Raw genomic sequence first — 17,218 nt, 5'->3', positions numbered from 1 at the left:
AAAATATTAGCTCCAGTATAGTCACATTCTTTGGTTTAGAAAATATTCTTCATTTGACTTTCTAGCTCAAATTTTTCGGATTTGAGGTTAGATATTTAAGAATACAGGTTAGGGGCTCCAAAAATAAAAAATATAAGTTCTAGAAAATAATTTTCAAGGACTTTTATTCTTTGATGTGGAACATATAGGTACATTCTATGAATTTCTAACTCAAGTTTTTAGAATTTGAATTTGGTTTTGAGGGTTTGGGGTTAGGTTTTGAGGTTATGAAAATTACTAAAAAAAAAGGTTAAAAAAATGTAGTTTTATATACATTCTATAGTTGTGCATAATCCTTTCAAATGAAGTATGTATTGCCATATAGACCCTAAAAAATACTTACCTGAAGAATTGAATGTTAATTTTTATGTAAAACTTTATTTATTTCCACATATACAATATACAGGACAGATAGATTTGTACCACAGACAATAAATAGTCTGTGTTTGTACTCATACTTAAAAAGTCAATAGTAATTGCTGAATATTCAAATAGAAGAGCAAAAGTGGTTATAACAAATGTATTATTCCCCTGTAATATTTCAAATAAGTAAAGAAAATGATAAATTATATTAAATTATATATATTATACAGGGTGTCCGGAAATTCATGCAACAAAATTTGGTCATAGATTCTTAAGACAAATTTAAGGGACCCGTATTTTTTCTTTTTGTCAACTGGCCCCCTCTTTCGGAGTTACAGCCCCCTGAAATCTGCCCCTAAGAAGTCTTTTTTATATCTCAAAACCATGTTGTACGAGAATCACTAAATTTGGTACACGGGGGTTGTAAAATCTCACAGTGCTACGCTTTTTGGCGAGAAATACCCTAAAGACACTTTTTCGTGGGTCCCCTTGTCTTTGGAACCAGAAAAATTTAGTATCAAATTTGATTTTTTTTTTAATTATGAGTAAGCTAGAAAGCCATTGAATTTAAAAACTTTTTTGTCTCTTGATATTTGTTTCGCAAAATGCAATGTTTTTGAGGAAAATGGCGAATCACGATATGCATTCGATCACAATTTGACATTTTTCTCAAAAACATTGCGATTTATGAAAAAAGTATAAAGAAACAAAAAATTTCTAAATTTAATGGCTTTCTAGTGGACTGATAATTTTTAAGAAATTTAAATAAGCGAACAAATTTTTTTGGCTCCAGACAAGGGGGCCCACAAAAAATTGTCTTGAGGGGGTTTCTCGCCAAAAAGAGTAGCACTGTGAGATTACACATGTCAATAAAACCCCTGTGTACCAAATTTAGTGATTCTTGTACAACAGGGTTCTGAGATATAAAAAAAGATTATTCTTAGGGACGGACTTCAGGGGGCGTGTAACACTTGGCAAAAATAAAAAATACAGGTCCCCTAAACTTGTCTTAAGAATCTGTGACCAAATGTTGTTGCATGAATTTCGGGACACCCTGTATTAGAGATGGGAAAATTCCCTAACTATGAAAATTCCTGGAAAGTTTCCATTGAAAATTCCGGAAACTTTCTGAAAATTTCAAAAAATTTGTTTGTGTTCTACATACCATCAGCTTTCCAAAAAGACCAAATACTTATGTACATTTTTATTTATATTGGTATAAATATTGGAAAAATATAAATTATGTATTAATCATCCGTTAGAAAAAATTACATGCTGAGGGTTACAGTGCGTAAACACTATACAGTATACAATGTTTATATTTATTTTTTAACAAACAAATAGTGAATACATTAAATAATTATACTAGTTTTAAAATGTAATTGTACTTTGGTTCAACTATCAAAATTTATTTTAAATTTGAAAATGAGGCAATTTATGAGTCTTGTATTGCTCTCTATTATGTAGATTGTAGACTTAACAAAGATTAAAATAAGTAAGTGTAAGTGTTTTCTAACTTATTTGGATAATATGGTCTTATGGTATTCCGAATTAACGGAAAATCCGAAATTAACCAACGATTTTTTGTTTATGTTCATAGAAGTTAGAAGTAAAATTGGCTCCAAGTTTACAAATTGTTAGAAATATTACCGGAAAATTTCCGACGGAAATTTTTTCAGAAACTTTCCAGGGAAAATTTCTCAAGCTTCGATTATTTCTTCCCGGAAAATTTCCGTTTTGGAAACTTTCCGGGACGGAAAATTTCCCATTGACCATCTCTACCTTGTATATTATTGATATCTCTCTTAGAAATGAATGCATGCTAAATTACGAAACTATGCTCCAATTTCTCTGTTTCTAAGGATTTCTAGATAGCAGTATATGCACATCCAGTTTGAAACATCCTATTCAATTCAACTCTCAATATGATTTGCTCCATGGTAAGTTTTATTTATGGCAAACCTGAGAAAATTCCTTAAAAGACTACATACGTCACATGAGAAATTAAAATCAATTATAATGTGCATAATTTTATTTTTTATATAGCTTTTTAAATACAACAATATTATGTACCAGTGCAAAAATAATACAAAAACATATTTACTATCACTACATACATTAATTAATAACTTTAATATAGAAAAAAGTACTTAAGTTGTACCATGAATAAATAACTTTAGAATGTAACTTAAGCAATTGACTAAAATGTATCACCACAAAAATAAATATTAAATAAAAGCTTATTTATTAAGGAGGCGTTTTGTAGAAAAAGTCGATGCAGTTGTGTATAACAATAAAGCCACAGCAAATCTCTAACAATAAATTTCAAATTTTCCAAATAACTTACAGTAAACTAGCCAAAAGCATTCCTAATCCACATAAGCCCCTCGAAAACTTGAATTTAGCTACACTTCAAATATATAAAAACAGCTCAAGCTTTATATCACGTAATGTGTAATTCTTTTAATAGTGCAAAAAATATACTACCTAGTCTACCATTATTTAATTTCTAAGCTACCCCAAGATTGTATTAAAAATATCTCACAAGTTTTGGCAGCAACATGTAAATTTAGTCCAAAGATTTAAATAGGAAATAGCAAAATGTTGGATAAAAGCCATTTACACTGCAATTAGGACAAAATTTTTTTACTATCTAATGTTTTAATACCAAAATACCTTATTTCTTTTTCAAGTCAATGATATAAATTCCTATATATAAAAATAATATATATGAAGTTGATTGGGAGCTAATCTAGCAATAAATTACTAAAATTGTCATTTTTCACAAGAATTTATCCCATGACTTGATGACCCACAATAATTCGAAATAAAAATCATTTTAGATATATTAATATGAATATGAATAGTACGAAGAAATTGAAACATTTTCAAAAATGAAGAAATATTTCCAAAATTTAATTTGAATGTTTGTTAAAACATTTGCTATTGGTAACTAGTAATAAGATTTACTATAATCTTGTACATATTGTGTTCTTTAATTTTTACTACACTATGAAATTTATATTTACATTTAAACAGTAGCTGCATAAGTTTATTAATGAAAATACAATTTTTTTCAATTTTAGTTTTTTTGGCGAGATCATAGTTTTCATATATGTACAGCATGCTTTTTTAAAAGAAAGGTGTTCACCTCTTAAATGATCAAAAGAAAAAGAGTCAAATTTGGAAATAAAATAACAAAAAATTTGATTTAACATTATTCCCATAAAAAATCAGTCTGTACATATAACCTAATCAATTTTGTTAACATATTACTCAAATCTTATAAACAAAAAAACAGTAGAGTATTATTAATAGGACATAATTAAATACTTTCAATATCACCAGTTCCTATAATATAAAAATTTGATGATGAAAAAAATATTCAGAGAATTCACAGAATCAACTCAAGTATTGTGATTGTATTGTATTTGAACTAAATTTGAATCTAAAATAAAGTGCCTCACTGAAGCAAGAGATGGGAAATACTGTTTTAAACAAAACGTTCTATATGGATATGGGTATGAAAACGCTTAGTAGAAAAGTTACTGAGTAATATAGATGCACTCCAAAAACACGTTTATTTAAATCATCCAAAATGGCTGATGAGATCCAAATGATACTCTTAAGATTAAAATTTCCAAGGAGATTGGAAATAAGCATTTTTGAATTTTAAACTTGGTATATACAGGTTCGGAAAGTCCCCATGGTACATCGGCCATTACGTGAGAGTGATAAAGTAAGTCAGAAATCCGTGCGAAAGACAAGGATGGTTACATTGAAGACGTTTCACTCCCACTTCTAACCCGAAACGGGCCGTGACTATTCAGATTATGAAACGTCTTCACTATAGCCATCCTTGTCTATCACACGGATTTCTTTACTTTACTTTGTCGCTCTCATGTAAAGGCAGATGGACCATGTGGATTTTCCAGCCCTGTAGACTGAAAATCAAAACTATCATGGATCTCTAAGAAATTTTAAAGGTTACTGAAAAAATTGATGGTCAAATCTTTAAAGCCATATTTAAGGCCTGTTGATACTTGAAAGCTAATAATAAAAGTGCAAACTTAAAAACTAATAAGAATTTTGTTTTCTCTTTATTTTAATGAATATAATGTGTCGGTAGAAGTTGAATGCAATCTACGGCACTTTTATATTTTAGAATCTACATCTCCAAAGTGCATCAAAATTTTTATTGCCAATTTTTTCAGAAATGGTGCCAGATTATTGATAGCGAACAAGAGAACAATTTTTGTGGTTTTTAAGATGCTCGTTCAGGAAAATTATGTAATTTTTCAATAAAACCATCGACAATTTTTTTAAGATTAAAAACCCAAGTTTACCCCTCGCAGCTCCACCTTGGGTTCAATTTGGTTATAATTAACAATTGTCAAATTATTTAAAAAATGTTTATCTTCAAAACTATTTCACTAAGCATTTTTTTCACTCATATTTATAGAAACTTTTTACTTAAAATATAGGTAGTAGTAATTTGCTACAAAATGATAATAAATATTTGATTATTATGGAAATTTTAAACTATTTTTATGAGCTCTATTTATTTGGATAACTAATATTTAAAGTGAAAATCAATAAAATTGATCGCAAGATATTCAATAAAACTAAAAAGATTATATTATTGATTTTTTGTAATACCTTCAGACCTCTTTAAATTATTTAAAACAAAATATATTACTAAAAGATAAATTTCCTTATTTTTTTCAGATATTCATCAGATTATTCAGAAACCACTGTGAACAAATTATCATATAAAAATCAGCCATACTAATTAATTTTGTATACCATTATTTTCAGCCAGATTTTAAGAAGAAAGTGTGTTTATATCTGCATAATTTGTTTAAACAAAAAGATGATAAATAGTTTACTATTTACCTTTTATTAATTTTTAAAAAACAATTTGAACTCTGTTAATGTCATAAATAATATTGATTATTGGAAATGATCAACTTGCTACTGTCCAACGGCACAGCCAGGGTAACACCAACGAAACATAGTTCCCTACGCCTTAGAGCCATCGTGGAAATAAGAAATTATGTTCCCAAATTAACACAAAAAGTCTAATTTTTAAATTATTATGGAGGTTTCTTTCGTCTTTTGGAAGACATTTCACTTGCTACATTTTGGCTACCAAATTTTTTTCTGATTATACCACTATATGGCCAATAAGTGACAATACTATACGTATTTAAAAAGATTATGGAATATGTCACTTATATGGAATTTCAATAATTAGTCACATTTAAAATAAAAAATAAGCCTTCGACTCTATATGAATATTTTATCACAAAGAAATAAAGTGTTAGGTACTTTAGAAAGTCACATAATGCTCTGTTACTCTTGTAGACAATAAATAGTTCAGATATTAATATTTAAAATGTTTCTATATTGGTATATTTTTATTTTTGTAATGATATGATGATGACTTTGTAATGATAAACTGTAGTTACTATTTACTACAGAGCCTTCATAAATAGTTACAAGCCATGTGACCAGTAATTTTGTTTGAAACATTAATTTTATTTCCTTTGCGTTGGCAATTAAATTTTGATAAAATTAAAAATTATTAAAACTATAACCTTAACCTTAAAACAACAACTAACCTTAAAACAAAACATTCTGTTTCACCAGCTGGTGATTGGTGTAATTTTTCAAGATATTTTATTCATCCAATTGGCGATCGCATTATCTTGAACGCAGACGCAACAGTTTGTCATTATTCATTGTAAACGAACCATTAATATTGCAATGTCGGTTGTCTAAGCTTGGCGGTCAAGAGGCTTGTAATCATTTATGAAGACTGCATTAAAGCATGAAGGTTTATCTTTTTGGCTATTACTGATGCATCTGATGATGTGAATACCTGAAATCTACTATATGCACTATGATGGAATTGCATATTGACAACTTTATATAAAAAAATTAAAATGAAAAAGCAAATATAACAAATGGAAAAAAAATAATAATTTTAACATCCATATGATCATTTTATAATCCTGCATTTATTTGTCTTCAACTATAAATTAACTAAAATATTAAGTTATATTTGTTTGTAGATTTTCGCAGATTTTCAGAAACTATGATCTGAGATCAAAAGGATCAATGATCCTATTGATCAGATTAATAAGATCACAGTTTTGCCAAAGTCCTATAATATTAAATACTGTAAATTAAGGTGTTAGAATTTAACAGAATCAACAATCACACTATATGATATATAAATTTTTACAACCATTACAAAATAAAATATATAAAATTGTACTTTAAACAAAAAAATAAACTAAACTATGGCAGTTTGAAATAAAATCTCTATAACTTTGGTAAACTTTTTTGATATATTGAGCAAAAAAATGAGTAGTTCTGAAAATTGTTATAACAAAACCAAATAGTTTCACGTTCTTTAAAATTGTTTAAATATAAAATACTGAAATAACAACGCAAAATAAAATACTTTAAATAATATAACCATAACCAAAAACATACCTATGTACATGAAAACTCACGTTTTCATTTTATTAAATATTAAATAATGAGGCTTATTAGAATGTAAATTATTTACATGGTCTGTAATAATGTCTAACTTGTTAAAGTTTGTCGGTAAATTTGTGCTAATTTGCTACAAGCTACATGTATCACAGAAAAGGTTGTTGATCTGCTCAAATTATTAAGTGAACCACGTCAAAGTATCACACAACTAATAGAAATTAACATTTTATACAGGTAAGTACATAATATATTTAATTATATATTTCTTGTTAAGGTGTGACTGTAACTATTAAACAACAGGGATATGGTATAAATTAAAGAAAAGGCGTCATTTCAAACTTATGATAGACTAAGAGAACAACAAAATCAAGACACTGACGAAACTTTTAATCCTTTACTTTTATTTGACTTATAGGGCGGTTTAAGACCATAATATTTTGAAACATTAGGAATACACTTTAATATACCTTGAAAGCCAGGCGTTGCAGCGTAACTTGGCACTGTTTGAGTTGTTTGATAGATTAATACTTCCTCTAAATCGCATTCTCTGTAATAACAAATAATGTAATTAATTGAACACAGCGTGTTTCAGAATTAATTGGGCAAACACAATTTGAATTCTAATGGTCAAAATAAGATACAAAAAAGGAATTAAGGATTAAACAATTGCTTTGGAAATATTGCTAGTGTGAGGATGATTTTAATTAAATTAATCACTAGCCTTAGTTTCATTTCTTAAACCCATATCTTGAAAACATAGAGCTTATGGACATTCCTTTAAAAGATTTTTTTCTTATTTTAACCACCCAAATTAAAATTTCAAGATTAGCCAATTATTCCTAGTCATGTATCTCCAAAAATGGAGTGCTATACGATAGACCTTATAAACTACTGGACTCGCCCAACTGTCATTTTGCCTATATAAATGGCAATCACTCAGACGTGTACGAGAAAGATAGAGCTCGTAAGGGCTTAAGCTTCGTTTACAGAATTTCGACTGTAGCGTGCTACATTTAATTCAACCAATCAGCTAGCTATACTCGATCGCTTACCCCTTTTTTCTTTTGGGTCGTAAGACATATAAAAATAATATAGACTAGAAGACAAAAAATTTTCATTTTTGCCAATAGTGTAGGTATGTAAAAGGGTATGTAAAAAGGTACTGTCCTAATTACAGTACAATATTTGAATTGTTTTAGCTATAATATTCCAAATAGTTTTTATAATGCCTTTTTTATGTATTTCTCCATTTATTTTCCTCATATCGTAAGCTCGATCGGTTAACATTACTGCAAGCTTTCTTCGTTCAACATATTATTTGAAGAGAATTTTTGCTGAAGCACATTATAAGCACATTTTAGTTAAAACTTTTTCTTTATACATATTCGGTTTGATGTTAAAAAATAATTTGAAGAGTATAAACATGTTGGTACCATCATAACTTCTTTCCTCCCTATGAAATTTAATTTTTTTTCACTTAAACGTCTCTTTACGCAATTTATCGCAGAACACGATCGCACCATATTTAGTTTTTACAAATCTTTCACATACACTAACTAAATCACACAAAAATTCAAGAAATCAATCGGTAATGTCAATACATGACATTTATTTCAAAGTTGGTTTACGGTATTTTGTATCGGTATACCCGTACCATCATTTGTTTTAACAGTATTTGCCTCCACTAGCTTCATCTGCACGATTCACCTCTCTTTCTAGGGCCAGTCCATAGTTTACTAGGTCAATGCGCTATATGAAGAATGTATGTTCATTGTTGAGCAATATTTTTTTAAATAATGAAGATTTGGCAGCTATAGTTCACAATATTTGTACAAAATATGGTCAGAACAGTGATTTAATTCATCAACTGTGAAGAGATTGATTGAAAATAAGTTGTTCAAATCAACACATCCAAGCAGTTCCTGAGAATGTTGCTGAGAGTCCAGTAACATCAATTCTCACGAAATATTTGCATCTTTATGCTTACAAATTTCAAGAACTCAAGAACTGAAGCCTACTGATCACACAGAATGAAGAGAGTTCGTTGAATGGATTGTGGGACAAGTGGATGTTGATTTTTAAACCAGTATCATCCTCAGCGATAAAGCTCATTTTCATCTTGATGGCTTCATTAATCGACAAAATTGTCAAAATGCATCTACAATGTGTTACTGTTTGTAGTGATTTTTGGGCTGAACAAATCATCGGACCATTCTTCTTCGAAAATTCGCTGGTCAAACAATAACAGTTAATAATGCTCGCTATCTCGATTCGATAATCCAGTTTTTGTGTCTAAATTGCAAAATATGGGATGGTGTCATATGCCATACAGCCCGAGAAACAATTCAATTACTGTATGAGTAATTTCCTGGTCGCATAATTTTCCTGTTTTGGTGATCAGAATTGACCACCCAGATCATGGGATTTAACACCGTTGAAAATTTTTCTTTGGAGTTATTTTGAAGTTTAAAGTTTATGCCAACAAGTGCGCGACCACCCACACCCTGAAGGAGGAAAATAAGTGCCAGCAAAGCCGTGGCTATTCCATACATTATGAATCAATAAAAAATTTACAATTTTTAATTAAAAACCTGTGTTTTCTATAAAAATTATTTCTTGCATGAATTTCGGAACACCCTTTATATATACATATACCGTGCTTTCACGGGAAAACACTACATAGGAGGTGCGTCGGTCAAACTCGTGCGGCTTCAGCGGTGGGGATGTCGATCTCAGTGTGCGCGACCGTGCGGCGCTGTGGCGTACGTAATCACATCTCACATCACTCCCCACCCTTCCGAATTTACGAACTCGAACAACGCTAATTCCCTATGTAGCGTTGTTCGGTGAAAGCACGGTATACAGGGTGATTCACAACTTATCCAAGAAAATTTGGGAATAGATGCGGCATGAGAAATGGAGTCAATATCGTAAAAAAAATTTTCGTAAAATCCTTATAGTTTCCAAGAAAAAAATTATTGAAATTGTAGTACTTTCAACCATTACATAGCTGGACAACTGTAGTCTCTAGTGTCATTTGCAATACGCATGGAGAGCCACGTGGCCTCAGCGACTCCGAATACTGAAATCCGATTTTACAATCATCGTTGTGATAGTGTTTACAATATCTTTTTTTGTAGTTAGTGTCAAAAATGGCTTGCATGTATAGTAATTGAGTGTTGATGGATATCGTTTTAATTTATAGTGAAACATTTGTGTTATGGTGAAGCAAGACAACATTTGTGTTAGTTTGTAGAAACTGAGTAAGACGGATCCTAATGTGCTAATACGTCGGTGGACAAAATTTTGAACAGTTGTAACATGAGGTATGTCAAATTATTTTATTACCTATTAAGACCATAAATTAATCTTATTAATTAATAAAAATAGCGGCAAAAGTAGTTGAATTTGCTGATATAAAATAGGTGCTACAAAATTATATTTATTTCTTTCCTTGTGAAATTCTTCCAAGTTTTTGTCTGTTTTTATCACGCCACCGTGCCGACCACATTGTGCAAGGTCAGATTTTACAGTGGACCAGGTTTCAGTGCCGTGCAGAAGTGTATTTTTAAATCATTTTCAAACTGTTCTTTTTGATTTTTTCTTTACAAAATTGTATTTGTTAGAGCCCCCTGTACATCCAAATATTTTTTTTTTGGTTAAGTTCTGAATCACCCTGTATATGGGCTTATTTTTCAAGCTGCATCATGGAGTTCTCGGTTATCTTAACATATATAAAGTTGATCGAATTAAGCCAAAGTTGCAAATTTTGATGGCAAATAAACATGGCAAAGAATTATTTAACCAATCTTTTTTTAAGTATCTAACAAAACCTGATAATTTTGTTTTTTATCGAAAACAGGAGGACGAGGTGGACTTCTTAAACTCAAACATTTAACATTATTGTGGAGAATTCAGTACATATTTATGCACGACGCCTGACAGGATAGCAAATTTCCGTTTTTTTTTTTATAAAAAAAAACAGATTTTGCTGTTTTTGGTTGTAACTTCAAAAAAAAGGTTAGTCAAATTTTGACATATCATTCGTCATCATATTAAGTTATACACAAAGTTGCAGAATCGATATATAAAAAAAGAAATTGTTGAAAGGGTACACTGTACTATTGAACATTTTGATACCTACTGTTCAACAAATAAAAAAAATAAAATTCTGATATATCTTAAAAAATAAAGAAAATTTCTTTCAAAAACTTTTTTGCTGTGAATTATTTTCAGCTAAAAATAAAGAGAATTTTACCTGGCATGTTCTAAAAACTCATTGTATAGACCAGCTGGTATTTGGTTTGGTTTTTCAGTTTTATCAACAAACATATCTGTTTCCCTATTGTACAAATACAGGAAGTCATTCAACTGCTTAGCTATTATAGCAGCCCGATCTTTTGGCTTCAGCTTATGACTAGGAGCCTAAAAAATATCATGTAAACCAAACAATGAGAATAAACTAGTGATTTTTTAGATACCTTTACGTTGAACGGTGTTCTTAAATAATTGGAAGCCTTCTGTAGAAATTTGAGAACAATCTCTACGTGATCTTCCTGACTTGGATCATTGGATATCTTTCTCAAAATACAAACCAAGTAATGGCTAAAAGTTTTCCTGGCCTCACATTGCCTAGAATAAACTCCTGGTATTTTAGTTTATTAAAAAAGAATTTAAACCTCAACTTACGTTATTTTTTTGCCATTTTTCAACATTTCAACGATTTTCTTTTTCAGTTCAATACTGTGAGATTCTTGAGTGATTTTACAAGGAACCAAAGCCGATTTGTGGCCCTGACTCAACATTCTTTCATACCTGTCCAGTCTTTCGTTCGATTGTTTACCACTGACAGGAGTTTTATCCCGATTACGATCCAACGATGTATACCGATTGTGTGGTAATTTCTCAATGCCTTTGGTATTAATAGGAACATCTGGGAACAGATGCATATAAAGTAACAGGTTATAATTATGAGGGACATTTAAACTGTAACTCGATGTTGTGCCAGATATTGGTATTCCAGTCGTAGAATCTAAAAAAAAAAATTTTAATTGTAGACCTAATTGACTACGTCAATAAACTAGAAAAAATCTATTTTAAAGACATTCCTGCTTTCATTTATTATATGTATTAAATTGTTTAGTCAAAATATTTGTTGAATAAAAAAATTTTGGACATACCATCACCACCCATAATATAAAGTCTCACAACTGATGTACCGCCTCATGATAACATAAATCAAAGGTTTAGTCAGTATTTAATTGTAAATAAAAGATGTTGACACAAGTATTGTTTTCAGCTTAATTTAATAATTATAGCAAATATTATAAAATTAATTATATTCAAAAATATTATTTTCAATCATTTATACAGAACCTTCATAAATGATTACAAGCCACTTTACCGCCGAGTTAAGTAACCCCTTGACTGGTACTGTCAACTAAAAATCCCTAAATCTTAGCGTCATCACTATTAATGATTCGTTTACAATGAACAATGACAAACCATTGCATCTATGCTCGAGATGTATTCGCCGATTGGTTGAATAAAATTTTGTGAAAAAGTACACTAATTATCAGAACAGAATGTTGTGTTTTATGATCTTGATCTTACTATTTCAATAATTTTAGATTTCACCGAAATTTAATTGCCAATGTGGAGGAAATAAAATTACTGTTTCAAACAAAATTACTGGTCATGTGGCTTTTATCATTTATGAAGGTTTTGTATATGATTGTTGTTTATTATTTTGATGGAGACAATGAAGCGAACCAATTCCTATGTCCACCCAGAGTCCCCGATGTACAGTTTTATATTTCATTTGGATAATACAGATTCTACAACACTTTTTATTTTATGAAATTCATACAAAAATAAATACTGTTTCATTTCACTGCTCTACCAAATGGTATATGTCACCAGTAATGTGACATTATACAGCATTGAAAACTTTTAATTTAGGTGATAAGGGACATACCTAAGTATTGAGAGTATTTAGCCCAACTATCGATGGCAGGGAAAATCCTAACAAAACCACCTCTCCTTTCAAACTGAGCCACTGTATTCCGTATTATTCTAGATACTTCGGATGAACAGTGCAAAGATGCCGAAGAAATTCTGCTTCGAGCGCTAGAGGTAGAAGGGACATGTTTTTTCGGTAAAGTATTGCTAAGACCGTCAGCAGAATAAACTCGTCGACACTGAAAAAAAATTAATAAGTAACGAGAAACTATGAAGAGTTGTATACACACTATTACAATAAATGAATAGGGTAGGAAACGATGTACAATTATTTAATTACTGAAAATGTCTAAAAATTACATGGATAAAAAAAATTATGTCATGTTTAAGCTTGATGTGAAAAATTTTCTTAATATTAAAATTCACTGAGATTATGATTATTCAGTTTACTTTATTTGAAATTTTCTAGAAAATTAATACCTAAATAATTGATATATTAGGAATTAATTAGTAGTAAATATAATTAACCCCTTCACATATAAAAATAACCTATTTTTTATTGTAAATTTATAATCATTGTTTTTCAACAACTACAAAACGTCAAATAAAAAAAAATATAATATACATGGCTAATAATTACGGAGCAATTTAAAACTGTAATGGAAATTGCTAGTACATGATAATACGGTTAAGGTGGCCATATCCCTGGCCGAGAAATAGTCAAATTTCTGGCGTTTTTAGGTACTGAAATCTTGAAAAGTAAAACGTGTAGAACAAAAGTAAGCACACAAATAAAATCCTTGATGTTCTGTTTATTCATTGTTACTATTTAAATTTACTCAGATAAAATAATAACTAAAAAAAAACATTTGTAAAACATGCGTTTGCTGTCATCCTAACCCCACATTTTAAGAATTTTTTAACATACTTATAAATAAAAGTTATATGTATGTAGGACTAAGCAAGTAAATGTTATAAGAATATTTTCATGTGGAGTTGTATATAAAAAAAATTAGTACTTTCGTAGATTTCGGTACCTAAAACCTTGATGGTTTGATCGTTTTTTGCACTTGTTTATTCGTTTTACTGCGGCGTCTTTGAAAATACCGTGATGGCATGACATAACATTCCTATTATTTGATAAGCTTTAGATTATTCAGTTATTAAATGTTTGAAATTATTTGTCTTTGTGGAAAACACAATTTAAAGAATATGGCGCCCTTAAGGGGGTCCTCTAGTTTCTCGGGTCGAAAATATCGAATTTTTTTTTTTTTCATAAATCACATCTACAACATGTGTAGAAAATGTGTGCCAAAGGATTTTTCGATATTCGAAGTGATTAACAAGTTACGGCCCTGGAATGGAGCAGGTATACGGAGCACGCGCAACGTTACTTCGCAAAGCCCAGCGGCGCTGACCATTATATTGATATCCCTAAATCTAACCGAATCGCGAAAAGGGAAGACGGAGCAGCTCTGAGTGACTTCCAAGAAGAAGAGGAAGGCCTACTGTATGGTCCAGGCATAGCAGATTGACGGTGAGATGAAATTTTTATTATAAATCACATGCGCGAACTTTGAAACGCGTTTTTCTCAAAACACTATTTTTCAAAACGGTGACCACGATATTTCAGAAACTACTGCACCGATCTTGTTCAAATTTATACAACATCTTTAATATATTATAAGCCAGCGATTGAACTAGGATTATCATGATTGCTTCGATAGTTTTTTTTCTACGAGCGAGAAACTAAAGAAAAAATGAGTAAAAAAATAGAATTTAATTTTCAAAAGTGTATAAAAAAATAAATTTTTGTAATTTAGAATTCATTCTAGTTCAATCGCTAGTCTTAAATATGAAGTTTAAAATGCCGTTTGGATTTTTGATTTCAGATAAGCAAAACAGCCGCAATCTTGGTCACCGTCAAGCACCTCCTTCACTTAATGTCTTCCTGTCGGCCACTATAACTTTGATTCTATTATATATTTTGTGTTCAAAAAATTTGTAAAGCTCATTTAAATGTTAATAAAGATTATGTAAAAACAATGAGATTTATTATATCGATGGTTTGCCCATAAAAAATTTTTGAAAAAGCTGTAAAAAAAACAACCGAGAAACTAGAGGACCCCCTTAAGTACAAAAATTATCGGTGAAAATATAGAGGCTTGAGCTATCATGGAATAACAGAAACGAAGCGATGTATTTACCCATATCAATGCAGGTGAAGAAGTAAAAGAATTAATAACTGTTGGATTGTTGATGTCGATTAAAGATTTTTTTATAAAATATTAATAATAATAATTACATACGTACAATTCATTAATATTAACTTCTAAGGGCATTTTTTAAATAATTCATATATGTTAATGTGAACATATAGAGAAATGCATGTATTAGATATAAATCTGTAAAATTTAAAATTGTGAGTAAAAATGAATGGTTTGTTTCTGAGATAAGCAATATTTTTCATTATTTTTTATTATAAAGGTTGTAACTTTGAGTGGTGGTCATATTTATACAGAGGCTTCCTTTGACTTTTAAAAACACCTGTCAATATATTATTTTGTCAAATTCCATCGTAAAAACTAATTTTTTTTTAACCTTTTTTTTAGTAATTTCCCTACCCCGCCGCTGGACAAGCTAATATAACCTCAAATAACTGCATGCCACACAAATCAAGTAACCTAATCAATAATAATAATAAAAGACACACAAAAATAAATAGTCTGTTTACTCACATGAATTTTATAACACTTCTCTGAATTTGATCCCATCCAAAATGCATAATCTATTAAATGTGTAACCTGCCACATTAACTCTGTGGACCTCAGGATACGGAGTTCGTTTGCAATTTAATAACGAATTGTTTTCTGTTTAAATATAACTTCAAATTCACAGTAAGATGTTATGGGAAACAACAACTGACCCCTTCTCTTCGTTGCCATTGATCTGCACTATCTCCTTCCGCATGCACTGTCGGTTGCCAAAAATTCATGTATTTGTAATACATGAATTGTTGGCAACCGACGGTATTTGTAATACATGAATATTACAGTGACGGCATATATAAGAATTAAAGTGCATTTTAAAAAACTAACTATAATTCGACTATTTATTTGATAAAAAAGAATTTCAGATTCGTATTCAGGGGAACATATACCCTTAAAAAACTGACTCTCACTTAAAGTTACACCCTATATAAGATGGCCAGTTCTAAGTGTCACCTTCTATTTACTTTATTGTTTTTCATATTAGGGACAAAAGTGTAATGATAAAAGTAGAAACATTTTTGCATTTATATAAAATAATACCTAAGTTGCAAGAGCATTTTATAATAGAAATACACACATAATATACTTTATTTAATGGAATGCCCTGTATATTCTTACACAATCAAATCTTGTTAAATGAATTGTATTAGAGAGATTATTAGTAATTATTTGGCAGTATCCCATCCAAAAATATAAAAATGACTCGTTAAAAAAAAGCATGTAGGGGTTATATCTTGTAATGTTTTTAATTGTTTTGCAACATGGATATTAAAAAAATGTAAGTTTCATAAACTTTTTTTCCTTTGTACAGGGTTCATAGTTCAAAAGTAAGAATGAATTCCCTGACTTTTCCAGGTTTTCCCTGACTTTCAAAATAAAATCCAGGTCACTTGTAGTTCATTTTTACATACTAATTGGTGTTTATGCATTAAATTTTTTCTCAACTGGAGCCCATAATCTTTTTATACCATAAGAACCTCTTATAAAGGTTTCAAAACCACAAATAGTTTTTTCTTTCAAGAACCCAGGACCGTCTTTCACAAAATTTCCAGTTGCAAACATCAAATTCCCTGACTTTCATGAATATTTTTAAAATTCCCTGACTATTCCCTGTTTTTTATGAAGAATAACGAATTCCCTGACTTTTCCCGGTATTCCCGGTTTTCCCGGCCGCTACGAACCCTGTTGTATGTTTTTCACATTTTGAAGGGTAACTGAGAAAATACGAGGTGATACATAAGTATCACCACAAGGTACACCACCTGGTACAAATAAATAAATACATCAGCACAATTTTACATGCAATGCAATAGTTGAAATATTTCCATTTCCAAGCAATGCAAGAAAATTGTTCTCTGTAAGCCAAATGGTGCATGCAATAAAAATTATAAAAGGTAAGCACTGTACTGTTTAATAAAAAGCAGCTTTAAAACATTCTGGAACAGTACATAAAGATTTAATGAGCCACATATGACAATAATGTCAAAATTTTGAATAAGCACGATTTATTTTTTATTAAAAAAAAATGAATGAGACTTCTACCATTTTTATTTTCTATGAATAATTTATGTACTGAT

At 30.0% G+C, this 17,218-nt stretch overlaps 1 protein-coding gene across 2 annotated transcripts in view; it reads right to left on the bottom strand.

Annotated features, from left to right (window-relative positions):
- Positions 1–6,832: 6,832 nt before the first annotated feature.
- Positions 6,833–17,218, bottom strand: part of LOC108916746 (tubulin polyglutamylase TTLL5) — a 33,360-nt gene continuing 22,974 nt past the window's right edge. For both annotated transcript variants that reach the window (XM_018723039.2, XM_018723040.2), the window contains 5 exons: positions 12,887–13,109; positions 11,599–11,941; positions 11,391–11,541; positions 11,168–11,334; positions 6,833–7,456 (listed from right to left, as the gene is read on the bottom strand). In XM_018723039.2, coding sequence (XP_018578555.1) covers positions 7,276–7,456; positions 11,168–11,334; positions 11,391–11,541; positions 11,599–11,941; positions 12,887–13,109 — 1,065 coding nt within the window. In that variant the 3' untranslated portion in view covers positions 6,833–7,275. The remainder of the gene's footprint in view (positions 7,457–11,167; positions 11,335–11,390; positions 11,542–11,598; positions 11,942–12,886; positions 13,110–17,218) is intronic.

Source organism: Anoplophora glabripennis, unplaced genomic scaffold, assembly GCF_000390285.2.
Source record: "Anoplophora glabripennis isolate ALB-LARVAE unplaced genomic scaffold, Agla_2.0 scaffold1707, whole genome shotgun sequence".
Lineage (NCBI taxonomy): Eukaryota > Metazoa > Arthropoda > Insecta > Coleoptera > Cerambycidae > Anoplophora > Anoplophora glabripennis.
Note: the sequence above shows the minus strand (reverse complement) of the source record. Positions and strands in the feature narration are given on the sequence as shown.